Source organism: Aethalodelphis obliquidens, unplaced genomic scaffold (genome assembly GCF_003676395.1).
Source record: "Aethalodelphis obliquidens isolate GAN/ISIS:26980383/991018 unplaced genomic scaffold, ASM367639v1 scaffold9, whole genome shotgun sequence".
Lineage (NCBI taxonomy): Eukaryota > Metazoa > Chordata > Mammalia > Artiodactyla > Delphinidae > Aethalodelphis > Aethalodelphis obliquidens.
In genome coordinates this window covers 28,293,114-28,320,937 of record NW_020837953.1, presented here as the reverse complement: position 1 = coordinate 28,320,937, position 27,824 = coordinate 28,293,114, and the positions used below count along the sequence as shown (strand labels likewise).

Below are 27,824 nucleotides of genomic sequence, written 5' to 3'. Positions count from 1 at the left end.
GGACTTTGAGAGGAAGAAATTATCCTGGATTATTCGAGTGGGCCCAATCCAATGACACGAATCCTTATAAGTGGAGAACCTTTCCTGGCTGTGGTTAGAGAGATGTGATGGAAAAAGGGTCAGAGATTGGGACTTCCCTAGTGGTCCAATGGTTAAGACTCCACGCTTCCACTGCAAGGGGGCGCGGGTTCGATCCCTGGTCAGGGAACTAGGATCCCACATGCTGCACGGCCAGGGAAAAATCCAAAAGGTCAGAGGGCTGTGATGTTGCTGACTTTGAAGATGGAGGAAAGGGGCCACGAGCCAAGAAATGCACATAGCCTCTAGAAGCTAGAAGAGGAAACGGATTCTCCCCAGAGACTCCAGAAAGAAATGCAACCCTCCAGACATCTTGATTTTACCCCAGTGAGACCCATGTTGGACTTCTACTGAACTGTAAGATAACAAATGTATACTGCTTTAAGAGACTAAAGTTGTGATAACTTATGACCACGATAGAAAACGAATACATTCCCCCCTGAGGCTCCCTCCAGCTAGTTCGTCTCTGGCCATTTTTACCCCAGATACTACGGGTTTTCCTCCCTCCACACCTCTGCTCGTGCTGTCGGTCCATCCAGGATGTTCGGATCACCTCTTTCCCGAGCTCCTACTAACCACCACCTTTCACGCTAAACTGTCCTCAGCATCGACCACCTGCTATCAGCGTCAACTTCTGCCTGCTCACCCTCTGGGCTCCCCACTAGACCATAAACTCCTTATTTCCCTCTGACTCCACGACCAGGAATGGTCCACAGAGGTTTGAAGAGTGGACCTGGGCATCCTTATGTAGAACCTCTGGCTCTTGGCCCCTAACTGCATCAAGGTCACCTGGGGATCTTAAAAATCCCAATTCTACCAAATCATTGTGGAAGAATGGGAGGTAGCGCCACGTGTGTTATTGGGAGAAGATTTCCAAGATTCAGAGTTAGGTGAGAGAAGCAGGGAGTTGAAGAGTGAGTAAAATATGTTTCCATTTGTGTGAAAAAGGGAAAAAAAATTTTATATAATTAAAAAATTTTTGACTATCTTCAGAAAGATATGAAAAATAAGTGAGAGTATATAGCCCCCTGGAACTTTCTGAATCCTGTACCACATATACTTATTACCTATTCACACACAAAAGTAAAATTTTAAAATTGAAAATACTGATTCTTCTTGTACAGTCAGAAAAGGAGCCAGGATGTCCCAGTTGGGATGCAGGAATCTGTGTCTAAAGTACTGTCTGCCAGCTTATTCCAAGTCAGGAACCAAATTTTTAGGAAGAGGACAGAACCAGGATGCAAAGGATATTTGAAAGCATAACCTTAAAATGCACTTAATCGGAAAAATGAAAGCTCTCCAAGGGATTGCAAAGCCAGTTTTGGGAACCCACTGATTTAATCCCTTCTCTGCATTTTATGGATGAGGAAAGAGAGGGAGTGTGACTTGCCCAAAGCTACACAGCCAGCCAGAGGGACAGGCCAGTGCCCCAGCAATGTCTGATAATGACAATGACAGATTCCCAACCTCTGCCCACCCTCCATGCAAAGACTTCTCCCTTAGAAGACCCTGCCGACTCACAGGGCAGGAGGACAGAAAGATAGAGAAGAAAACACCATCTTTTTTTTTTTTTTTTTAATTTATTTATTTTTTGGCTGTGTTGGGTCTTTGTTGCTGCGCACGGGCTTTCTCTAGTTGCAGCGAGGGCTACTCTTTGTTGCGGTGCATGGGCTTCTCATTGTGGTGGCTTCTCTTTGTTGCAGAGCACAGGCTCTAGGCACGAGGGCTGCAGTAGTTGTGGCACGTGGGCTCCGTAGTTGTGGTTCACGGGCTCTAGAGTGCAGGCTCAGTAGTTGTGGCACACGGGCTTAGTTGCTCCGTGGCATGTGGGATCTTCCCGGACCAGGGCTCGAACCCATGTCCCCTGCGTTGGCAGGCGGATTCTTAACCACTGCACCACCAGGGAAGTTGGAAAACACCATCTTTAATCAACCCACCTGCACAGAAACCAGGGCAACACTCCCTGCCTTGCAACGTCCCAGTGAGAAGAAAACAGTCTCCTTGAAAAAACCATCTTACAAAAACAAAAGGCTTCAAAGCACCAGTGGCTCAAGTCGTTGAATAGAAAGGGGCTTGGGGGTGAGATGACAGCTGGCTGGGGGTGGCTCTGAGAAGAGAGGGCTGGAGGCAGGACTTGGTCCAGGAGCAGAGCAGCAGCCAGGCCTGAAGGGAACTGTTGCCCTCCTGAGCTGTACCCATAGCTAACCAGGCTCACCATTTGGGACCTTGGGCCCTGTAGTGACCAGAGGGACTCCTGGGTTAGGCTCTTTGGCACAGACCTGCAGATGGGATAGTAGGGTGGGGTCCAAGTTCAGGATATTTTGGCCTTAGATGGGAGGGAATGCTAGATCAGAGGGTGGAGAGCAAGGAATGGTCCCCATGGATGGGCTCAGGTGTGCAACCGTCTGTATTTCCATCTGGTTCCCCCGTGCCTCCCACCCTCCTTCCTAAGCCAGGACCACTCCTACTTCACAAACTGGAAGCTGAGGCCTGATCCTCCTGCCCTGAGATTCACCAGTCAGCGCACAGGATGCAGGGTCCTCAGAGCGGTCTGTGGAGGGAGGCGAGGAGAATGGGCCCTCATCTCTACTTGCTCTTAAGGAAGGGTGCTGGCCCTCCAGACCCCCCACCATGACCCCCACCCCCATTCTGCCTCTTCAGAACAACTTCTGGATTTGTTAGAGGTTGCTTCTGGACACCGGCATGATCATCAACACTGGTGATCTTTGAACACTATTGACCAGGCAGCACAGGTGAGCCCTTTTCCACTCCGGAACCACAGGTCTTCCAACTGGTGAGGTGGATGGAGCCACCAGGGGTTGGCAGAGTTGCTGAAAGGGTGGGGGATCGTGGGTGCAGCAGGCTCAGGGACGTGGAAGGGGGTGGGGCGACTGAGTCGTGTCCCCCCTTTGCTAGAGAGAGCTTGAAAGCTTTGCCAAGGGTGGACAGAGGCCGAGTCTAAGAAGGCTTCCCTGTGGGTCAGGCTGAATTCAGGGCTCTGGGATCCGTCCATCCTGTTCCCAACAAGAGAACGAATATATTGCTTTAAGAGAGGAGTTAGCAAGTGGTGGTGGTGGTATGTGAGTGTGGTGTATATCACATGGGTTCTAGAGTGTCCAAGCTGGAAGGGGGCTTGGAGATGGGTTTTGGAGTCTGAAACTACAGATCATATTCAAGGCCTGCCGCCACCAAAAGCCCAGCTGTGTGGCCTCAAGCAAATTGCTTTACATCTCTGGGCCTCAGTTTCCGTATCTGCAAAATGGGGATTATGTAAAATCCCAGTATAGTCCAGGGAATTGAGAGTCAAGTGAAAAGGCTAGAAAGAGCTCCATTTACGAAGGGATTATTTTAATTATTTGAGGTCGGAAACTGAGGCCCAGAGAGGGTAAGGGCTTTGCCAGATGTCACATAGAGAGTTAGTGATGGAGCTGCGATTAGAACCCAGAACTCCTGCTTCTAGTTCAGGGTAACTTTCCCCAGGGCTGGTGAATGAATGTGGTGAGATGGGGGTGAGTCTGTCTGTCCTGTCCTTTCTCTCTGGACAGGGGACAGGATGCTGGGTGAAGAAGGGTGAAAGGGAGAGGCTGGAGAAGGGCGGGAGGCTCTGGCACACGCCAAGGTGGAGATAAAAAAATACAAACCCCGCGAACCCCCTCCCCCGCCCCACCCCCGCCCCACCCCTTAAGTCCAGGCGGCTAAGCGCCAAGTCCATGTCTGCTTCGGACCCATGTCAAGCCGACCCAGGCTGCAGTCCGGTCAGCGAGCCGCCAGGGGGCACGCCTGCCATCTTGGCCAGAGCTCGCGGCTGCGGCGGTCTGTCTAGCCGCGGGGGTGGTCGTGGGGCAGAAGCTACTACCCCGCCCTGCAGGAAACAAAGGCAGGTTAGGGAAGTGGACCCCTAAGTACGGAGGCGGCGACAGCCGGCTGCCCTCTCCGCTCCTCCCTCCCCTTCTTTCTCCTACACTAACGCCCGAGCCGGGGTCCCTCCACCCCACCCTGCTCCGCGCCGTGACCCACGTGTACAGAGGCTGCAGTTGTAAATGCGACGTCTTCTGCGGCGCCTGGTATCCATAGGAGTCAAAACCGCCGATGAAATCAACTGCGGAAGGGCAGACGGCACGTGGTTAGAGACGGGCCTGTGAAGGGGGCAAGTTATGGGAGGCTGGGTCCTGAAAGGGAGGGATCTGAGGCCAGACCCTGTACAGGGCCTTAGGGGTTGGGCTTTGTTCCAGTGTCCTGATGGACGGGCCAAGGCCTAAGAGGATAGAGAGCTGGGGGGTGGATGGGGAGGGTGGCCCTTTAAGGGAGAAGGGTGCGGAGAGGCAAGACCTGTTGGGCGTGGGAGTGGGACGAACTGGGAATGGTTGGTGCTTGACAGGAGTGGGGCTGTGGAGCCCCTCAGAGCTACAGGAAGGGGCCTAAGAGGGGCAGGTAGGGGGGCAGTGCTGGAGCCTTGGATCGGGCACCTGGACTTCTGGGCCTCAGCCCAGAATGGGCTGGCTATGCAGATCCCCACTCACCCTGCTGCCTCTTCTTCCCCAGCCCCCAGAGGGGCCCCTTAAATCAGGGATCCCCAACCCCCAGGCCACAGACCGGTACTGGTGTTAGGAACCGGGCCACACAGCAGGTGAGCGGCAGGCAAGCAAGCGAAGCTTCATCTGTATTTACAGCCGCTCCCCATCGCTCGCATTACCGCCTGAGCTCCGCCTCCTGTCAGATCAGCAGCGGCATTAGATTCTCATAGGAGCGTGAGCCCTACTGTGAACTGCGCATGTGAGGGATCTAGGTTGCACGCTTCTTATGAGAATCTAATGCCTGATGATCTGAGGTGGAGCTGAGGCCGTGATGCTAGTGCTGGGGAGCAGCTGCAAATACAGATTATCATTAGCAGAGAGGTTTGACTGCACAGAGGCCATAATAAATCAATGCACTTGAATCATCCTGAAAGCACCCCCCCACCCCCCGTCCACGGAAAAAATTGTCTTCCATGAAACCGGTCCCTGGTGCCAGAAAGGTTGGGGACCGCTGCCTTAGATAACCCAGGGCTCCCTCCTGCTCTGGCCCCTGTCCAGGGTGCTGACTGCGTGGGGTGGCACGCGGCCAGGTTTCCCCAGTTCCCTAGGGGCTCCGCACTCACAGCTGTCCTCCTCCTCCAGGAATACTTTGCTCACGTAGCAGGCGAACACGAAGCCGAACAGCTGGGGGAGGACACAGCGCGTCAGGGAGGGAGGGAGGGAGGAGAGGGAAGCTCTTCCTTCACCCCCTGCCTGGCCCTGCCCACCCCCGCTGGGGGGTCCATGTGTGCTAAGAGGAAGGCAAACCCATAACAACTCCAAGTCAAATGACTGCGCCTTAAACTTAATATACCTGGTTCTATTCTCCGTTCTGGGAGTATGATTTTGGACAAGTAATTATTTTACCTCTTTGAGCCTCAGTTTCCCCAGTTGGACCTGGGCAATACCTTACTGGCTTGTTAAGAGGAAAGAGGATCATGGAACTGTGTGTGTAAAGTGCCTAGGGCAGGGCTGAGACAGGCAGGGGGACAGGACAACTCACAGCCAGGAAGATCTGCAGGGCACTGCTGAGTGCTTCAATGTAGGGATAGTCAAGCAGGCAGCCGGTGACCGAGATGACATGGTGGTCCTCCAGGGCCAGGCGGGAGTTCAGGACAGGTGTCACCAGGCAGCCTGGCCCGTTCTCCATCCACCAGGAGCGGTGCAGGGATGTGTTGAAGGTCATGATGAAGTCCCGGTCCTAGGGGCAGAGGGGCCTAGGATACTGAGCTTGGGCCGGAGGTGGTGGGGGTGGGGCGGAAATCCTCCCCAGGCTCCAGGAGACTTCTTTTTTTTTTTGGCAGCACCGCACTTCTTGTGGGATCCTATTTCCCTGACCAGGGATCGAACCCGGGCCCCGGCAGTGAAAGTGCCGAGTCCTAACCACTGGACCCCCAGGGAATTCCCTCCAGAAGACTTTATATAAGGTCTGCTTCACACCTGGGTTGTTGTAACAGCTTCCCTTCCTGGCTTGATTTGCGAAAAGTATGGAAGTCTGTATCTGCAAGTCTACATTTGGCCAGTAGGTGGCGCTTGATGACCATGCAGGCCTCACTCTATCAGAGATGGAAGGGGCTGCTTCAAACCCACAGGAGTCTCAGAATTTCAGGGCTGGAAGGGACATTAATGGTGACGGGGTCCAATTATCCAGCTGTTGGTGAAATTCTCAATACAGACCCCTTCACAGCCCATTCAGCCTCTCCACTGCTCCCTGTGTGTGACCCTGGGCAAACCTCTTTAGACCTTGGTCTCCCCGTTTGAAATGGAGAAGGGGCTGGCCTACATCGGAAGTTCTCACCCACGTGTGCATCTGTTTTCCTCAGTCCATTCACTCAGGCAGTCTATTAACAAATATTCACTGCATGCTGACTTGGTGCCAAGCACTGAGACGTTCGATCTCCTTTCATCCCCTCAGCAACCACATGAAATTGGGGTTTCTATTCACTATACTTACTAGATGACGAAATTGAAGCTCAGAGAGGGTAAGCCACCCTCGGGACCGCGAGGGAATTCCCCATCACTTGTTTTTAAGAAGTACAGAGGATGCCAGAAATGAAAACGTAGGGATAGGGGATAGGGAGCACAGATTACTCGAATGTGTAGAGGGCGGTCTCTTCAAGAGATGCTGCCCCTGAGACCCACACCACAGGAGCCCTTGGGGCAGGGGATGGGAAAGGTCAGTCTCTGCTCTCTGGCACTGCCAGGCCTGAGGCTTACCTGGGACAGCTGTCCGACCTCCAAGTAGAAGCAGATGATAAACGCATTCCAGCCAACCCAAAGCACCAGCCAGGCTGCATACTGGGGAAAGCAGAGGTGGGATCAGGGTGGGGCCTGGAGGAGTGGGGATGGGGCGGGTCAATGGACGGAGGAGACCTTTGCAGAGGAAACTATGACAATGCCTCACTCAGAAAGCAATATAGTTTACACATCATTTTACAACCATCCAGTCCTTACCAGAGCCCTGCAGGGAAGGCGCTGTCTTTCTCTTTAAAGATAACTAAGTAAAGGCTCAGAGAGGTTGACATTTTCCAAGATCACACAGCTAGGAAGAGGTAGGGCTGGCATGCAAACCTAAGTCCTCGGGTAGCTAATCCTATCCACTCTGCAGAGAACCACAGACACCAGATGACATCCTACCCATGGCAAAGAACTAGAGAGGAGCTGGATATTTCCACCCAAATCCCATGCCTAAGCCAGTGGCAGCCATCTGGCAGACAGCGCCGTTTACAGTGGTGCCGGGGGCTTTCCTGAGAACTGGAGAGAAGGGTCCTCTTATCTCAGGTGAGGGAGAGCTTTGGAAGGGCCCTGTTCACCTGGCTTCTGGAACTGAGCCTGTGGGAGGTGTGGAGAAGCCCTAGAATGAGCGCGAGTGGGTGCTGGGGGGGGCATGACATTACATGGCATTGTTACTTTGGGTGTCAAGCATTTCTGTCGTAAATCTATCGGAAAGCCTTTTCCCTCAAGAGAGGTGTATAAATGAGTCACTGAGGAAGAGCAAGGGACAAGGATGAGACTAGTTGAAAACAGTTTGATAATCACGGACCAGAGCTTGGAAAGAGGAAGTAGGAGGGAGCCAGGGACATAATACATTCCTGGGATTGGGGCACGGGAGGCACTGGCCTCAAGGCCACACTAGCCACACTAGACCACATTTTTGATGAACATCAAGGGACAGAAGCCAAGCCTTCCTGAAGCAACTTGAGAGACCAAACAAGACGAAGTCCAGCCCTCACACGGGCTTACTGGGCAGCGTGGTGATGCGGCAGGAGACTTCGCTCTGGACAGGATGCTCTAACCCTGCCACTTATTAGCTGTGTGACTTTAGGAAGCCTTGTCACCTTTCTGAGCCTCATTTCCTCATCTGGAAAATGGAGATAAGATATACTTCGCAGGGCTGTCGTAAAGATAAGTAAAGCAGGTGAAACTCTTAGCACGTGCCTGGAATATGGTAGGCACTCACTAAATGATATACCTTGTTAATATTTGGAATTTTCTGTAGAAAACTCTTTAGGAAAAATACTAATTTTGTCTCCACTGAGCAAAGAAGCATTGGGATTTGAACATCCACATCACCAGCTGGGCTGGAGCCCAGCCAGAGGCAGGGGTCTAGGTGCCCAGGGTGGAGGGCAGCTTTGGCTGGAGAACAAGGTGGGAACGGATGGGGATGAGAAGAGGGGGTTGGCTTGTGGAGAGGCCAAGTGAGCCATACCAGAATGAGGTACCGGGAGCGGTACTGCACGGTACCAAAGATGCCCAGGATAACTGCCATGATGTGCAGGAAGTTGGCTAGGATAGGAGCCCACTGGTAGCCCAGGAAGTCAAAGATCTGCCGCTCCAACGCAGCCACCTGTGGGAAAGAGCAGGCTGAGGCCACAGTCACCACCTAAAAAAGGAGGACAGGTACTCCTTTTCAACCCTGTGGAGCAGGTGACACCAGTTACCATGGTGATGAGGAACCATGACCTGATTATACACAAGTCTCAGAGCCATCCCAGCCCCGCAGTACCAAAGGGATGCTGGGAAGTGAGGACAGGTCTGTGAGGATGAGCGGGACAGAGCCCTGTTCATTACTTAGAGGTGGGCTAAAGGGAGATGGGAGCCGGGGTTCAGAACGCCTTCCTCCCTGCCAAGAAGCCTCCCCATTGGCACCTATACTTTCCCTGGGGGGCGGGTTTCTGCCCGTGGTCAGGATCCAGACTGCCTCCCCCTAGCTCTGGCCTAGGGCTGAGCCAGGGCCCTGGAGACCCCGGGGGAAACCTGGGGGCTCGGTCACGTTCTTCCAAGGACCCCTATCTGGAGGTTGCCCTGGCCCACGGGATCCATGGGCTACAGAGAAACGGGATTTTTTTCACTCCCTGTCCCTGAGGGAGCTGTAGTAGGTTGCACAATTGGCCTCAAATTCTTTCTCTTCCTACTTCCGTGCTCTTTAGCAGTGCCCTCCCACACTAATTTTGTGCTTGGTCACGTGACTTGCTTTGTTCAAGGGGACTTTAGCAAAGAGCAAGCAAGTGAAGGCTTGAAAAACGCCGGTGCGTTGGAGCTTGCCCACTTGTTGTACTTGTAACACAGAGAACACCTTGTGAAAGAGCTCAAGCCGACCTGCTGGAGGAAGAGAGGCCACAGAGAAAAGAACCAAGGCACCCCAGCTGACAGACAGTCAACCATCAACACACACGAGTGAGGCCATCCTAGATCATTCAGATGCTAGCCAACCCATCAACTGACCAAAGACAGGTCGCCAGACCAAAAAATCTCCCAGCTGACCCACAGAATCGTGAGCTAAATAAAATGGTTGTTTTATTTTTTATTATTATTTTTCTTCAATTTTTGGCTGCGCCACGCGGCTTTCACCATCTTAGTTCCCTGACCAGGGATCGAACCCAGGACCATGGCAGTGAAAGTGCTGAGTCCTAACCACTGGACCACCGGGGAATTCCCTAAAATGGCTGTTTTAAACCACTACATTTTGGAGGGATTTGTTACGCAGCAAAAGGTAACTGATATAGGACTCAATCAACACTCCCTTTCCAGAAGCCCCTGGTTCAACCTTTCAGCTGATACATTTAGGAACAAAGGTACCAAGGATACCAGTTGTTATTGACTGTCCCATATTCCTTCTTCTGTTGACAGAACTTATCTCTTTGTTTTGGAAACTGCCTCCCAGACCCTCAGTCCATGTGGCTTGGGTGGGGCTGAGCCCACTTCTAATTTCTTTTTTTTTTAAAAATAAATTTATTTATTTTATTTATTTATTTTTGGCTGTGTTAGGTCTTCGTTCCTGTGTGCAGGCTTTCTCTAGTTGCGGCGAGTGGGGGCTACCCTTTGTTGCGGTGCGCGGGCTTCTTATTGCAGTGGTTTCGCTTGTTGCAGAGCACAGGCTCTAGGCACGTAAGCTTCAGTAGTTGTGGTACGCAGGCTCAGTTGTTGTGGCTCATGGGCTCTAGAGCGCAGGCTCGGTAGTTGTGGTGCACGGGCTTAGTTGCTCCACGGCATGTGGGATCTTCCTGGACCAGGGCTTGAACCCGTGTCCCCTGCATTGGCAGGCAGATTCCTAACCACTGCACCACCAGGGAAGTCCCCCCACTTCTAATTTCTGCAGTGGGCTAGTGACCCAAGTCTAAGCAAATAGGCAACACACAGTGATCTGTCCAGGGATGGGCACTCAGCCTGCGCCCTGAGAGTTATCCTGGATACTTGCTGGGGCATCAGGACAGAGATGCCACCTGCCAAGATACCTGGATGGGCATAGTGTCAGCTGAGAGCTGTTGGTGGCTGTCTTTGCCACCACTTGGGGGACAGCCAGCTTGAGGAGGAAGCCAAAGCTAAAGGAAAGAGAGTGAGGAAGGAAGAGTGAACAAACAAGGGGAGTGTCTGGGAGACATCGTTTTAGGTCTGAGGAACTAGCCATGCCTAAACAAATTCTCCCTACTTGTACTTCTGATTCTGTCACTTGCACCCAAGAGTCCTGACTACATAGAAGGAGAGAGAAGAGGGTCTGCCTAGGGAGGAAGAAAGAAGATCCTGATAAAGTAAGAAGATCCCAGAAGCCTTTTTCCTGGCAGGGAGGCAAGAGGAGATGGAGCTGATGGTACCACACAGATGGCAAAGCTTGGGCAGAGACCCAGGAAGCTGCAGGCCCAACCCTGGCACCCACCCACCTGGCACCAGCCTGCCTCTTGCTGGTGACTCCCCTCCCAGAGCTCTGCAGATTGTAAAGAGCCTTCCAAGTTCATCTCTCACTAGATACTTCTTGGCAGAAAGGCACTGCTGAGATCATTAACGCAGAAGAAAGAAACCATGAGGCTCAGAGAGGGGAAGTGACTTGCCCAAGGTCACACAGCAGGTTGGTGGCAGAGCCAGACAGCCATTCTGCCTTTGTCTGCCTCCTGTCCCACCTTGGCACCAACACACCACCTTTCCCAGTTGGCACTGGCTCGGGAGTTAAGACATGTGGTTTCTGGTTGAGAGTCTGACACTGGTTCCTGGCTTACTTGGGCAGGCTGCCTTCTCTGTGGGTCTCGAGATCCTCTTACATAGAGGCTGCCAGACTAAATGACCTCTAAGGGCCCTTCTGGTTTTGAATCCAGTGGCCTGCCAACCTTGGGGGAGAAACTCCCCAGGCTGCTTCCCCTCCCCACAGCTCCTGCCCCACTTCTCTTCTCCTTTCTACCCTGACTCTGTTAGGCCTTAGGGAGTCCTGGTGGTTTGCGGTCCAGCTGGATGCTCTCAATTCAGCTGTCCTGGCAAGGAGGGTGAGACAGAGTTGCCCAGGCTCATCGTGTAGTTGGGGAGACACCCTGCCTGGATACAACTACCTAAACCTGACATCACCCCTACCCCCACTCTGGCCCTAGCTCAAAACTCCTGTGTTCTCAGGGACCTCATTGATAAAGTGAGCAGCACTGGAGTCACCAAAACTCAAGTTCAAACTGCAGTTCTGCTGTGTGACTTAGGGCAAATTACTTTCCCTCTCTGAGCCTATTTCTTTAACTATAAATGGGGAAGATAATCCCTCCCCTGAGAAGTTGTTGTGAGGATATGGAGACATCACATAAACTAATAATTAGACTTAATATACGGTGGTTAATTAGTAGGAGACCTAACAGTCAAAGCTTCTTAGTTGGGCTTTGAAGGCTGCTAGGATCTGGTTCAATTCTTTATTCCCAGCCAGTTCCTGCCCCCAAGCAGCTGAAATAACAGTTGAGGATCCACCATCATTTCCCTTTCCTTATATCCAAGTCCTCCTTGGTTTTCAAAACATAGCACAATTTTCTCCATTCCTAGGAAGACCTCCTGACTGGCCCAAAGGGATCTCTCTTTCCACTGAATATGGAACACTGGCTGTTCTTGTCACTCTGAGCCATCCTTCCAGCCTCCCTCCAGCCTCCCATCCAACAACTGCCCACTCATTCATCAAAACGCCATCCACATCCATTTACTCCTCCATCTGACATCTGACATGCCCTCATCCATCCAGGGTACATCATTTACTTATTCACAGAACGTTTAGTCTGTGTCAGACCCTGTGCTGGCGCGGATATGCTGAAATGAATACGTTGCAGTCCCTGCCCTTTGGGAACTCAGAGCCTAGGAGGGGAGACGGATGGAAAATTGGACAGTTAAAAACCACTGTGATCAGCGGGATAACCCAGGCCTGAACGATGCTGTCTCTCCCTCCAATGGTGAGTGCAGAAATCGAGGTAAATAAATAAATAGTTTAATTGAGATTCAGTGTCTTATAAATAACCCCAATTCTAGAGTTGTTACCTTTTATTCAAAAACAAAGGCAAATATTCCAGAACTCCTGCTTCTGCAGCAGTGACATGCAGGTAATTAACAAATAAAGATAAGAACAAAAAATAGGAGGAATATCTTCCCCATCTGGTTGCAATGGTTTAGAAACAATAATCTCAGGGCTGCAGTGGTGGTAAATCATAACTGGCCTTGGAGTGTCTCTTTTTTTCTTCTTCCTTCTGGCCGCACTGCTCTGCATGTGGGATCTTACTTCCCCAACCAGGGATGAAACCTGTGCCCCTTGCACTGGAAGTGCGGAGTCTTAACCACTGGACCACCAGGGAAGTGCCTAGAGTGTCTTTTTCGCTTTGATGGGAGGACCTGTGTGGAGACAATAGCAACCTACTCCGTTGCAAAAAGTTCAAGTACACGTGCATTGAGAGGGCAAAAGTGACTTCGGTGGGCTTCCCTGGTGGTGCAGTGGTTAAGAATCCCCTGGCCAACGCAGGGGACACAGGTTCGAACCCTGGTCCGGGAAGATTCCACATGCCACAGAGCAACTAAGCCAGTGCTCCACAACTACTGAGCCTGTGCTTTAGAGCCCACGAGCCACAACTACTGAAGCCCGTGAGCCTAGAGCCCGTGCTCCCCAACAAGACAAGCCACCGCAATGAGAAGCCCACGCACTGCAACAAAGAGTAGCCCCTGCTCGCCACAACTAGAGAAAGCCCGCACACAGCAACGAAGACCCAACGCAGCCAAATTAATTAATTAATTATTTTTTTAAAAAAGTGATTTCAGGGATATTTTTTCCTGGTTAGCCTACAAGTTAGGTGAGGCTGGCTTCTTGGGTCTCTCTCCTAAGTGGGCCAGCACAGAAGCTTCCGTGGGCAACTGCTGTAGCCTCCCGCCTCATCTCCTGGCAGAAGGAGGCTGCCTACCAACCTACCAAATGCTTTTTCTAAAGCACAAATCTGGTCGAATCACTCTTGTCATCAATGCAGCCCAGAGAGCCTGGGGTAATCCTTATGGCCTCTGGGTCAGCCAATCCCCTGGTCACAAGGACCCCAGATAAGTGGGATGAGTCCCCTGACTGTAGTCCCAGAAAGACAGATGAGATCCAGTCCCCCCAGCCTCACAGCCCTGGCTGGATCTGTCAATGCCCACAGAGTAAGTCCCACTTTCCTGCCCATTGGTCCTCTCTGCCCTTGATCTCCACAACGCTCTATGCCGCTTCCTCTGACCCAGCCCTCCCCTGGCCCCCGGCCCCCTTTCATGACCCCTTCCACACCAGCAAGTGTCTCTACGGCCTCGGCGCCTTCCCTAAGGGGTCCCCCCACCCCTTAAACGTTGCATCCAAGGACGCTGTCTTCCCTGTAGTCTTCTCAGTGACTCTGTTTCTCTTCTCTCATCCCATGCTCCTCAGGCCCAAAGGTGGGGTTGGTATCCTCTGGGGTCCCCAAACTGCCTGCAGAACTGTGCGACCCAGTGGCTATCCCACCCTCATCCACTGCTGGACCCATCATCCACTGGCCTCCGGGTCTTGTCCCTTCCTTGAAAACGATCCCATGACCGCTGCATCATCCTGGTCGACTCTGACATCTGGGGGCCACCCCCTCCAGCACCCTAACCTCTCAAGTCCTCTCCCATGACCTTTGCTTCCATTCTTCCTTGTCCATGGCCACTTCTTGGAATGTGTCATCAGCCATAACTGCCCTGCCTCCGAAGTCGCCAATTTGAGAGCCCCTCTCAGACACCCCAGCTCCTTCCCAACACCCTTCATGATGATGACGGGCCCATCAGCCTGCTGGGATCACATGACCCCTCACTTCACCATCAGCTTTGCCTGTAACCCAAACTGTCATACTCCTCTGCCTTTTCATCACGTCTGTGAGGAAGAGCCCACACCTGGATAAACCCAATTAATAGTTTTCTCAGTTCTCGCAAAGCAGCCAAGCACTTCTGGAGAAAGTCACTCCACGGGGCAGACTGGGGCCACTGGAGATCCGGAATAATCGACTACAAGAAGCTCCCCGATGCTGTCCCACAACCCAACTAGGCTTCTCTGAGGAACTCACTCCTAATATTTCAGATCTTCTTGCTGTCCTCAACCCTCCTGGGTCCCCTTCGCCCCCACCCTGGTAAAGACCTGGTCTCCCCCCACCCCCTATACTTGACGCTCTGTCCCTCCCCGCACTAAAGGTCAATGCCTCCTCCTGCATTCTGAACCCTGTCTTCTACCTACTCGGGAGCCCACATCATCCACGATCTCTTCTCTTGTAAACCCAATCTCTTCCCCTGCCCAGAATCCTTCCCACTGGCTCCTAAACATGCTTAAGCCTCTTCTACTTAAAAAAATAAAATAAATTGGGCTTCTCTGGTGGCGCAGTGGTTGAGAGTCCGCCTGCCAATGCAGGGGACACGGGTTCGTGCCCCGGTCCGGGAAGATCCCACATGCTGCGGAGCGGCTGGGCCCGTGAGCCATGGCCGCTGAGCCTGCACGTCTGGAGCCTGTGCTCCGCACCGGGAGAGGCCACAACAGTGAGAGGCCCGTGTACCGCCAAAAAAACAAACAAACAAGCAAAAAACAAAAAAAAAATAAATAGAAAGTCCCCTCTTCCCCCTCCAACTAATGCCTTATCTAGTCCAATGCTCTTACATCCACAACTGTTTAAAGGTCTCCATGCCCTCCCTGCTACTCACCCCTCCAGCCACTTGCTACAATTTGGTCCAGGGGTTAGGAGCAGAGCTGGGTTAGAATCCTGGTGCCGCTGGTTTTTCTACAACTCTGGGAAGTCACTTAACCTCTCTGTGCCTCAGTTTTCTCACCAACAAAATGGGTATGATTCATGGTACTTCCTTCATCTGGTTGTGAGAAGAGTCAGCATTATTTAAAATTACATTCCGCTGCCGAGCTCCCTGCCTCCCCCCTTGCTTTATTTTCTCCACGGCACTTATCACTGACTAACATACTATTCACTCCTTATTTACTGCCTCCTGCATTAGAAGGCAAACTCCACGAGAGTGGGGATGTTCACTGCTGCATTTCCAGCGGCGAGAGCCGTGCCTGGAGCACACATTCTCCACCTCCTTGGCCTGATTCCGGTGCAGCCTATCCTCCTGTGCGTCAGGCCCCTAAGTATCAGAGCATCTCAGGGCCACAGCCCAGCCCCTCTTCACACTCCACGTGTCCCAGCAAATGCATGTCCCCCCCCCGCCCAGCTTCAGTTCCTTCAGCCTCCAGCCCCTTTATAACCAAGTACCCACTGGATGGTTCATCACGAACTTAATACATCCAAACCTAGTCCATTTGCAGTGATGTGGGCCCCATGATGTGTCCGGCTGCATGACCAAGAACGGTAAGCTGTAGGCCCTGGTCTTCCTGCTGCTCACCTGCGTTCCCAGTGTGTCATCAACTGGCTCTCTGCTTTTCTGAATCTCTCTCACATCTGGCCACCTTCCTCCCTCTACCTTCTCTCACCTGGCCAACTGCAATACCAGCCCCCAGTCTACTTCAAGCCTAACCCACCCCTGTTTCCGAAGTGAGGCTTCCACGAGGCTCCCCTGCTGCCCCTCCCCCTGCCCTTAGCTCCCCACCCCCATCCCTGATTATTTATTTATTGGGTAGCTGCCAGCTGAGGGGGATGCAGTTGCCATGGGAACTTTCAGCCCTGAGTCAGGGCTGCCTCTGCTCTCAGTAGGATGCTCTTGTCTGTCTAGACGCCAACCCCAGGAGCCCAACACCAGGTGGGGGGTTGGGGATAGGGAGTGAGAAATGAATAATGCAGATGGGCCCACCCCGGCCCCCAGGAAGCCGGCTGGGGGAGAGGGCGGGCAGAGGGCTGGGCTTGGGGCCACAGAACCCAACAGAAGCCTCTTGTGTCCAAGCCCTTGCCAGCCAGTTCTGCAAGTCAACTACTTTCCTGTCCAAAATTCCAGCCATATCGCCAGGGGACTTAGATACAGAAGTCAGGCTGTCTGGGGAATGACGAGGAAGGGGCTCCTGAAGTTTCTGGAGAATAGTTTGGTCGCACCTGGTCTCCTTTACTGACATTAGTTCACACAGATGCTGAGGTGGGAAGAACCCGCCATTGGGGGTCAGGCACACCTGAGTTCCATTCCCAGCTCAGTCCCTGACTCACTGTGTGACCTCAGGCAAGTTACTCCCCTTTCTGGGAAAACGTCCTGAGGATTTGGACAGTGCATGTAAAGCTCTCATCCCGGTACTTGGTACACAGTTGGTGCTCAGGATATGACTACGGCCTTTGCTGCATCCCCAAACTCAAGCCCCCCTTTTCCCAATGGATTTCTGAGGCAGCTGACAAAATTAAACTCGACTCAGCCCCTCATCCGTGAAATGAGGTAGTGGGACTGAAGCTGCAGATGGCAGAACTGGAAGGACCCCTGGAGATCTGTTGGTCCAACCCCCTCATTAGAGAGGTGAGCAAACTGACAGCAGAGAGGGGCAGTGACTCGTCTAAGGAGAGGGTCTTCTCTCTTTCTCTGAGCTCTGTCCCCATCTCCAGGGTCCATCTGGCGTCCATGCCATTTGAGTATGAGTTGAAATAAACAGCCAGCAAGAGATTAAAAGGAGTACAGTCATGGAGACCAGGTAGTCTCTGGCAGGGTCAGGGAAGATGGGCCTAAAAGGGACTCAATTCAGCGAACAAATATTTCTTGAGCACCTACTACGTGCCAGGCCCGGGTATACAGCAATGAGCAAGCTGGCGTGGTTTCGGCTCCATAGAGTTCTAGTCTAAAGACAGATACCACAGTCCTCTGGGAGCTGATGAAGGGGGCTTCTGTGCCTGGTTTCCCACCCACTGTGCATAGTGACCTGTGGGGAGTTCTTTCTACCCCCAACACACGCACACATTCTCTCTCTCTTTCTTTTCCAGGGCTCCCACAGCCCTTCTGCCTCTCTCTGTCCCAGCCTGCATCCTGCTGGAAAATGGCCAAGGCTATCAGAGTTAAGTGAAAAAAAAACCAAAACAAGCTGCAGAACAATATGATTCCATTTATGTAAAAAAAACAAAAGCAAAAAAAAAAGACACATGAAATGTGTGTGATTGTAAATGCAGAATCAAGAGCCTGGGAAACATAACAAACGGTTATGAGAACTTCTCTCTAGGGAGCGGGAAGGGGGAAACTTTTACTTTTAAATACATAAACTTTGGTATTTCTAAGATGTTTTAAAACAAAGCTATAATTTTTAAAAAGTTAAGAGAAATGTTGTAAGATGTTGTTGACTCGTTGTTAGACTGTGTGAAAGAGCACTTGGGCGGCTCAGAGGATCTGAGGTCTCCTTCTGTGATGTGAATGTGCCTTGGGATCCAGGGCAAGACTCCTCTGGGCCTCAGTGTTCTCATCTGTACAATGGGGGCCTCTGCCGCTCCAAGTCGCTATCTAGGCCTGGTGTTGCTGCAGCCCGCCTGCCTTCAGGGGAACTGCCTTGGGGTCCTGTGACCTCTGCTGAGAGCCTAATGGCCCGTCTTCACCAGAAGGTGGTTCTGCCAGTCCCTGGTACAGCCTGCCTCTAGGTTCTGCCTGGGTCATCAGAGCCCTGCCTCTCCCTGACTACACACAGATCCACCATCATCCCTCCTCCAGGTGCCATCAGCCCTCTCCCCACAGCCCTTGTGTGGCCACCTTGATATGAGGAGGCTCAGTGTGGTCACTTGAGTCTCCTGAAGTCACTCAGACAGGATGTGGCAGAGCTAAGGTCTGAGCCCTGTCTCTACACCCACTGCTCTTCCCACTCACCAGACATCTCTCCAGAGACAGTCACGGGCATACGAAGGGACAGAGTGGAGGCGGGGGCAGAACCTGCTCTGCATCAAAAGGCCTCTGATGAGCCGCCCAGCCCAGCCTCCCATGGGCAGTGAAGTAACAGCTAATGTTTATTAACCTATTAGTGCCAGGCACTGTCCTGAGTACTTCACACCTGTTCATTCATTCATTCTACCAATTCATTCATTCATTCTACCAATTCATTCATTCATTCTACCAATTCATTCATTCAACCAATTCATTCATTCATTCTACCAATTCATTCATTCGTTCTACCAACAGTTCTTGAGCGTCTTTTCTAGGCTTAGTGCTGAGAACTCAGTGGTGAATACAGAGGGCCCAGCTCCTGTCCTCACGGGATGACAGTCCTGCCCGTAGCCTCCTCAGTGCAGTCATCAGAACACCTGCCCCAGGCCAGAGAGCAGGGGAAGTGGGAAAGGGGCAAGAAGAGAGGAAGCTCTTTCCCACTAGAAAACTAGGGAATTCCCTGGCAGTCCAGTAGTTAGGACTCCGTGCTTTCACTGCCGAGGGCCTGGGTTCAATCCCTGGTTGAACTAAGATCCTGCAAGCTGCGCGATGCAGCCAAACAACAAAACTAAACTAACCTCTCCCAATGGGTCTTAGAATTGTAGAGTCATTTATTGAGTACCTACTGTATACTACCCCTCATACTCGGGTCACATTTCTCTTTTTTTTTTTGGCCTGTGCCGAGTGGCTTGCAGGCCCAGGCCCCCGGCAGTGGAAGCGCAGAGTCCTAACTACTGGACCACCAGGGAATTCCTGGGTCACATCTCTTAATCTTCCCCCTACTGATAGATGAGGAAACTGAGGCTCAGGAAAGCCAAGGGGCTCGCCCACGGGCACACGGAAGAGCTGAGTCTGCAGCCGGTCTGCTGGGGCAGAGCCCTTGGCTCCCCACCAAGTGGTTCTTTGAGACCAGGCTACTCTCAGCCCTACAGCCCTGCTGCATAGCACCTTCTGCTCTCAAGGGTAACCTTCCTCCGCTCAGTGCTGCGCCCTCCTCCTCGGACAGCTCCCCAGCCCCCAAGTCCTCAGACTGCCATCTGTCTGTCCTCACACCCTCCCACTATGGCCCAGCCCCCTACCCCAGTTGGGCCTGGGGGAGCCAGGGAGCAGCTGGTCACTACCTTCCACGTAATTAGCCCTCAGAGACCATGCCTGGAGCTGTTCGAGAGGCCCAGGACTGTCTCAATGGGCTGGTCTGGCCAGCCCTGAACCTGTCAGGAGGCAGCGGCTGGGGCTTGGCCTGTCTCCATGGCAACCCCATCCCCTCACCCCAGTGATTACTGACCCGTCCACAGCTGGGGGGCTCCTCAGGCCCCTTCTGGGCAGACCTATCCCACTATACCTCTGAGCTGGCAGCTCCATTAGAACAACAGGTCTGGTAGTGGTCTAATTAGCATATATCTACATTAATTTGCATAACGCCTGGGCCTAGCAGCCCAGGGTGATATCAAGGTCAGTCTAAAATCAAAGGGTCCCTCTAATCTCATGGGGTGCCTAGCTCCTCATCGACCATCTGGTCCAAACTCACAGGCGCCAGACTGGGAGGTGGTATGGGCAGTGCAGAGAAGGGCCTTCAGGCCAGTGACTCTCTGTGACTCAGTCTCCTGCTCTGTAGAATGGGCACAAGGTGCCTACTTCACAGCGGTGTTGAGAAGATCAACACCGGGACTTCCCTGGTGGTCTGGTGGTTAAGACTCCAAGCTCCCAATGCAGGGGGCCCAGGTTCCATCCCTGGTCAGGGAACTAGATCCTGTATGCCGCAACTAAAAGATCCTGCCTGCCGCAACTAAGACCTGGCGCAGCCAAATAAATAAATATATTTAAAAAAAGATCAAGGGGTCTTCTAGATTCATTCCCAAGTCCAGGCCTCACCCCACTCCTCCAACCCCCAATCTCCACTCCCGGAGCGCTCTGCTTCCTGCCTGTGGGGCAGGCCCTTCTTACAGGCCCATAAAAGCCTGCAGGAACCTGCTCTCCCCCAGGAGGCTCCTCCCACCAGGCCCTCCCTCAACCTTAATTTCTGGGTCCTGGCTGGAAGTGGATTAGAAGCTGCAGGCTACCAGCTTTGGCCTTTCATCAACACCTCTGGGCTTTGACCTGGTTGGTGCACAGCTGAGAAGCAGGGGAACAGAGGGCATCTGGCCTCACCCTGGCCCCCAGCACCACCCACTCCAGCGCACCCTTTGGAAAACCATGTGAGGCAGTTTAGGGCATGCTCTGGAGTCACACTGCTCGGGTTTATCTTCCAAATGAGCCTCAGTGTCTCCATCTGTAAAATGGGGATAACAAGCCACACTCCTTGGAGTCATGAAAATTAAATGAGATAATGTATGTCAAGGGCCTGACATAGTAAGCACTCCATAAATGTTAACTGTTATTATTAAAATAATGACAGTAATAAGAAAGAAACCTGACACCACCTTGAGGGCCAAAGAAGGGTTTACAGAGGAGGTGATATTTAAATTTGGCCTTGAACTGACTATAAAAAAAAACCCAACAGCACTGCAAACACTCTGGATGTCCATCAGAAGGACACACAGTAAATTACGGCATCTCCCTGTGATAAAACCAATACAGCCGTTACAATGGTGAGGAAAGAGGGCCAACCTGCGTGGTGTGAAAAGGCTGCAGGGCCACTTGAGATGTATGATCTTATTTTTGTGTAGAAGAAAGAAAAAGAGGCTTCCCTGGTGGCGCAGTGGTTGAGAGTCCGCCTGCCGATGCAGGGGACACGGGTTCGTGCCCCGGTCCGGGAAGATCCCACATGCCGCGGAGCGGCTGGGCCGTGAGCCATGGCCGCTGCTGCTGCGCCTGCGCGTCCGGAGCCTGTGCTCCGCAACGGGAGAGGCCACAACAGTGAGAGGCCCACGTACCACAAAAAAAAAAAGAAAGAAAAAGAATCATCAAACTGTTAACTCTGGAGAGTGGCATTGGAAGGGGTCTTTGAGAGTCAACTAGAGATATTTCTCTAAGGTTGTTACATTGATGAGTAATACTTTTATAAGAAAACAAAATAAAGAAGAAATTATTAGGGGATGAATGAGCATGGGCAAAACCCCTGAGGTGTGGGCGGGGTGACCAACTGTCCTGGTTGGCCTGGGGCTGTGGAGTTTCTTGAGGTGCAGCACTTGAGTGGATAAACCCCAAAGTCCCAGGCAAACTGGGACAAGCCGATCACCCCAGATGTGGAAGGGTATGGACCACTTATGGGCCTGGGGACAGCTCTGGATGGATGAAATGAGGGGTGGCAGGGTGGGAACACCGGGCTGGGCCTCAGACCTAGAGCTTTATCCCGCTGGCCCCAGGAGCCAGGAAAGGTTTGAGCAGAGGGACATGGAAGCTGGATGCTTCAAAGCACGGGGCTCTCTGGCTGGGGAGGAGGCTGGAGGGGGCGATCAGGTGGAGACGCAGAGGCCTTCCTTGGACGGCTGAGGGCAGGGCCCAGAATCCCCCTCCATGCTCGCGGTCCCACTCTCCTAGAAATTCCACCTTCTTAGAGATGCCCTCTCTACCTCTGCCCCTGTCCCCGTGTCCAAACTGTTGGCACAGCCCCAGTGCCAATCCTCCAACAGGCTCCGGAGCAGGCAGTGAAGGCCTGGGAGGAGGGCGCCCTCCAGAGAGAAGCACGTCAGACAGGGTGGAGGGGAAGACAACCCAGATGGAGAAAACCCACCAAAAACCAGGCTCTCCCAGGAGACGCCAGCTGCAGACAAATGGACATTTGGATAAATATAAAGGTGATTAACCAGATCTCCCCATTAAGTATAATGAATGACACCACATAATTAAGTCAAAAACTCATGGCAGAAAGCACCTTAATGGAGCAGGCACTTAGGCAGGGAGAATTCACTAAGGAGGTGTGGAGAATTTCAGGAGTGGCTATGAGGATGGAGGCAGGTGGCAAAGACCAGAAGGTTGACAAAAACAATCGGGAGTTAACATCTGTCCAGAATGGGACTGAGAACAGAGCCCAGGAGTTATCAGCCCAGGCTCTGGAGTCAGGCAGACCTGGGATGGAGTCCCAGCTCTCACTTACAAGCTGTGGGACCTGGGAAAGTCATTTCTTGGAGCCTCAGTTTCCTTACCTGCAAAATGGGAATACTACTATTACTAATAGCCACTTCCTGGGGTTGTGAGGATTCAGTGAGGTAATGTGAGTAAAGGACTTTGCATATAGTAAGTGCTCAGTAAATTATCATTAATTGGACAAGTCACTTTCCCTATTGGGATCTTAATTTCTTACTGACAAAAAGAGGATAATGTCCTATCTTCTTCCCAGAGAAACTGGAGGATGAAGTAAGATCACAACTGTGAAAGCAATTGCTATACTATAATATGCTTTTTAAACTGTGGAGTGCTCTACCCACATCTGTCATTATTAGGATAATTATTAAGTCCTTGGTTTCATCCCAAGGCCAGATTCTTGCTGTTTCTTCCCAGAGAAGCTATACAGTGTAGTGGTTCAAAGTGTGGCCCAGAAGCCAGACTCTGTGGGTTTGAATTTGACCTTTAATGCTTACTAGCTGTGTGACCATCAGCAAGTCACTTAACCTCTCTGTGCTTTAATGTCTCCATCTGTAAAATGAGGATGATGATAATAGTACCTACCTCATGGGGGTGTCGTGAGGCCTAAATGACGGAAGATGTGTAAAGCATTCAGAACATTTCCTGGCCGACAGCTATAGGTAAAGCCAGGTTAACTGCGATGATTGTTACCCATCGTGTAGACTCCAGGCCTGAGTCCCTCACAGGTTCAGAGGACTCCTGTTCTGAAGGAGACGAGACCACAGTCGTCCTGGTATGCAGGCCCCTTTGGGGCCAGGTATTACTCCACGGCCCCCCCAAACCCCCACCTCACTCCATCCAGTCCAGCAGCTGCCTGGCCCAGCCTGGCCCCTTGCTCCACCCTTGCTCTTCTCACTCACCCACCGAGCATTCGTGGACACTGACTCTGTGCCAGGCCTGCACTGGCTGCACAGACGACCAACTCCAAGTGTCTGCGTAGTGACAGCAGAGAAGAGAGCCAGGCCTCCACTCTGGGCACCTGCCCTGTACACGTGGCTTCATGTCCATTTCACTGACTCCTTTCACTCTTGAGAAGTGTCATTTTACACATGTGGAAACTGTGGAGCAGGGAGTAAAGTCACAGACCCCAGGTCACAGAGCAGGATTCAGACACACAGCTGTGGGCTCCAGAGCCTGCACACCGCCCCACGTTTCCCTATTAGCTCCTCTGGTCCATGCACAACATCGCTGCCACCGTGGCCTGACCACCTCCACCCCTCCGCCACTGCTGAAACTGGTGCCCTCTCAAAGGATCCGTGACAGCCACGGAGAATGCTGCGATGTGTTCTGTTCAAGCCCATCATTTGGGGACCTCCCTGGTGAGGCAGTGGTTAAGAATCCGCCTGCCAATGCAGCGGACACGGGTTCGAGCCCTGGTCCACGAAGATCTCACATGCCGCGGAGCAACTAAGCCCGTGCGCCACGACTTCTGAGCCCGCGTCTACAGCCCGTGCTCCGCAAAAAGAGAAGCCACCGCAGTGAGAAGCCCGTGCACCACAACCAAGAGTAGCCCCTGCTCGCCACAACTAGAGAAAGCCCACATGTAGCAATGAAGACCCGACGCAGCCAAAAATAAGTAAATAAATTTATAAAAAAACAAAAAGCCCATCATTTGCGAGCAGTGTGAAGTCCAACAAGTCTAAACCTCCTAAGCCTCGGTTTCCTCGTCTATAAACAGGAAAAGAATTAAATCTACCTTTCGGAGTTGACATTAAAGGATGTAAAGCAGGGTACCTGGCACAGAAGGCGCACCCAACAGATGCCATTCTTTGGTCCCTCTGGGTCCAATCCTTCCGCCCACCCCCATCCCCACTTTTGTAGATGGTGTTCTGAAGTTTTCTCATTCCTTCAGTGAAGGTTTCTTTCATTCCTTCTGGAGGCCTTTCTTCTAATAAGACAAGGCCTTCCTGCAGCCATTCTGCTATCACCTCAAGCAGGGCGGCCTGCCTGCCTTCACAGCACCCCCGCAAAGCTCCAGTGTTAAGTGTGCTATTCGCTGGGTCCCAGGGCTCCTTCAAAGAGCTCACTTGAAGCTGACCTGGCGCTCCCTCTGAGCCAGCCTGGCTAAGCCAGTCTTTTTTTTTTTTTCTTTTGCGGTACGCGGGCCTCTCGCTGTCATGGCCTCTCCCGTTGCGGAGCACGGGCTCCGGACGCGCAGGCTCAGTGGCCATAGGTCACGGGCCCAGCCACTCTGCAGCATGTGGGATCTTCCCGGACCAGGGCACGAACCCATGTCCCCTGCATCGGCAGGCGGACTCTCAACCACTGCGCCACCAGGGAAGCCCTGAGCCAGCCTTTGAGAGCGGTCAGCCCTTGCCTGTAGCAGAGGCGCTCCGACAAACACCGGACAAGATGCCTCTGTATAAAAACCTCCCGACTTTCCGTGCCTCCTCCCGACTCTGCCTTTTCCTTCCTGGACTCTGGTGTGAGTCTATGACAACCTGTCTGACTCAGAAACTGATGATGCTGAGACCTTGGGCAAATCATTTGACCTTTCAGGGCCTCAGTTTTCTCATCTGTAAAATGGGACTTGTAACCCCTACCCTTCTTGCCTCCCAGGTTGAGGGGTGGATTCAATGGGATAACTGACACCTGGGAACCATCAAGCTCCCCCCCTTGCTGGGGAGACCTCCAGGGCTCGCACTTTCTGTTCCAACTGGGTCAAGAGAAGCAGTGCAGTAAAGCCCAGGCCCCTCCTTCCCACCTGAGCACCCCCAACAGCGAGTCTGGTGCAAGAGAGGAATCTCCTGGAAGTCTGTTTTATCTTAAAAGAATATGCCCCTAATATTGTGCTCTGACACAGAGCCTTCTCCTTCGGTCATTTCCCGCCAGGTCAGGATAGAATAGATGCTCTGCAAAGATGCAGATCTCTATCCCGTGGCTCAGCCTCCTCCTGCCCCCAGCCAGGCAGGTACAGGAACTGCAATCTAAGGAGCCAGCCAGACCGGGTGCAAATCCTGCCTCCACACTTACCCACAGGCCACACAGCTAGTAAGCCATTCAGCATGGCTGAGGCTGTTTCCTCATCTGAAATGGGGATAACTGATCCCAGGGCCCACGTCTGTGGGTCAGGCCAGGGTAAGGCTGAGGGGAATGAGTGAAGAGAAAGGGTCCAAACCTGAGGTCAGGGACGTGGAAGCTGAGTCATCGTAGGAAGGGTCTTGAGAAGACTGGGCTCTTCAGGCCATTATGAGACCTTTTCATTCTCCTTTCATTTGCTCAACCATTACATCGTTACTGAATGTCTGTCCCAATACTAGACACTGGAGATACAGCGGTGAACAAAAGCAGAAACAGACACAGCCGCTGACTCAACCAAACACTCCACTACATGGGAGCAGAAGGGAGCGTCCTCAGCCTGGTAAAAGGCATCTATGAAAACCCCCACAGCTAATCCCATACTTAATGGTGAGAAACTGAACGTGCTTCTCCAAAGATCAGGGATGAGACAACGATGTCGACTCTCCTCACTTCTGTTCAACATTGTATTGGAGGTTCTAGCCAGGACAATTAGGCAAGAAAAAGAAAGCAAAGGCATCTGGATTGCAAAGGAAGAAGTAAAACTACCTCTATTTCCAGATGGCATGATCTTTTTTTTTTTTAATTGAATGAAAGATTCTTTAAATTCTATAGTGCTTTACAATTTTCAAAAGTTTTACCATAATGGAAAAGAATATGAAGAAGAATATGTAAATATATGTATAACTGAATCACTTTGCTGTACACCAGAAACTAACACAACGTTGTAAATCAATTATACTTCAATTTTTAAAAAAGTTTCACACAACTAATTTCATATAATAGCCCTTTTTTTCCCATCCCCATATTGCCCCTCCCCCTTCCCTCTCCCTACTGTAACCACTAGTTTGTTCTCTGTGTCTGTGAGGCAGATGACATGATGTTGTATATAGAAAGCCCTAAAGAATCCACAAAAAACTTAGAGCTACTAAACCAGATCAGCAAAATTGCAAGATCCAAGATCAACATACAAAAATCAGTTGTTTTTCTTTCTTAAAAAATTTTAAAATTTAATTCAATTTATTATTTGTTTATTTATTTTTGGCCGTGCCACGCGGCATGTGGGAGCTCAGTTCCCCAACCAGGGATAGAACCCACGCCCCCTGCAGTGGAAGCACAGAGTCTTAACCACAGACTGCCAGGGAAGTCCCTCAGTTGTTTTTCTATACACTAGCAATGAACAACCCAAACTTAAATTAAGAAAATTCCATTTACAATAGTATTGAAAAGAATAAAGTAAATTTAACCAAGGAGGTGCAAGACTCATACACTAAAAACTACAAAATATTACTGAAAGAAATTAAAGAGCTAAATAAATGAGAAGACATCCAGTGTTCATAGACTGGAAGACTTAATGTTGTTAAGACTGCAATACTTCCAAATTGATCTACAGATTCGATGCAATCTCTATCAAAATTCCAAGTACTATTTTTGCAGAAATGGATAAGCTGGTCCTAAAATTCGTATGGAAATGCAAGGGACCCAGAAGAGCCAAAATAATCTTGAAAAAGAACAAAGTTGAAGGACTTACACTTGTTGATTTCAAAACTTACCAACACACTACAGTAATCAAGACAGCATGGTAGTGAGATAAGGTTAGACATATAGACCAATGGAATAGAATCGCGAGTCTGAAAATAAACCCATATATTTACGATAAACTGATTTCCAACAAGGGGGCCAAGACTATTGAATAGAGAAAGCACAGTGTTTTCAACAAACGGTGCTGGGACAAATAGATATCCATATGCAAAAGAATGAAGTTGGACTCCTACCTCGCACCATATATAAAAACTAACTCAAAATGAATCACAGACCTTAATGTAAGAGCTAAAACTATAAAACTCTTAGAAGAAACCACAGGTATCAATCTGAGTGACCTTAGAAAAGGCAACAGTTCTTAGATATGACACCAAAAGCACAGCAGCCATAGGAAAACTAGATAAATTGGACATCATCAAGATAAAAAACTTTTGAACATCAAAGCACATTATCAAGAAAGTGAAAAATCAACCCACAGAATAGGAGAAAATATTGGTAAATCATAGATGTGATAAGGGTCTAGAATCCAGAATATACGAAGAACTCTTACCAATCAACAATAAAACGATAAATAACCCAATAAAAAATGGGCAAAGGATTTGAACAGAAATTTTCCCAAAGAAGATACACAACTGGCCAATAAGCACATGAAAAGATGCTCAACATCATTAGTCATTAATGAAATGCAAATCAAAACCACAATGAGATGCCACTTTACACCCACTGGGACAGCTATAATAAAAAATACAGATAATAATAAGTGTTGGTGTGGTGAGGATGTAGAGAAACTGGAACCCTCATGCATTGCTAGTGGGAATGTAAAATGGTGCAGCCACTACGGAAAACAGTTTGACAGCTCCTCATAAAATTATATAGTTATCACATGGCCCAGCAATTCCATGCCAAGGCATATACCTGAAAATTAAAACAAAGTTCACACAAAACTTGTATAGGAATCTTCATGGCAGCATTATTCACAGCAGCCAAAAAGTGGAAACCCAAATATTCATCAAGTGA

The 27,824-nt window shown here is 51.0% G+C and overlaps 1 protein-coding gene across 2 annotated transcripts in view; it reads right to left on the bottom strand.

The window, feature by feature from the left end:
• Positions 1 to 1,889: 1,889 nt before the first annotated feature.
• NKAIN1 (sodium/potassium transporting ATPase interacting 1) overlaps positions 1,890 to 27,824 on the bottom strand; it is a 45,324-nt gene continuing 19,389 nt past the window's right edge. The window contains exons 2-7 of one of the 2 annotated variants that reach the window (XM_027109368.1): positions 8,341 to 8,478; positions 6,849 to 6,929; positions 5,635 to 5,832; positions 5,216 to 5,276; positions 4,096 to 4,177; positions 3,824 to 3,940 (exon numbers count right to left, since the gene is read on the bottom strand). In XM_027109368.1, coding sequence (XP_026965169.1) covers positions 3,931 to 3,940; positions 4,096 to 4,177; positions 5,216 to 5,276; positions 5,635 to 5,832; positions 6,849 to 6,929; positions 8,341 to 8,478 — 570 coding nt within the window. In that variant the 3' untranslated portion in view covers positions 3,824 to 3,930. Of the gene's footprint in view, positions 3,941 to 4,095; positions 4,178 to 5,215; positions 5,277 to 5,634; positions 5,833 to 6,848; positions 6,930 to 8,340; positions 8,479 to 27,824 lie in introns of both variants that reach the window. The other variant, XM_027109367.1, reaches the window with a different exon arrangement.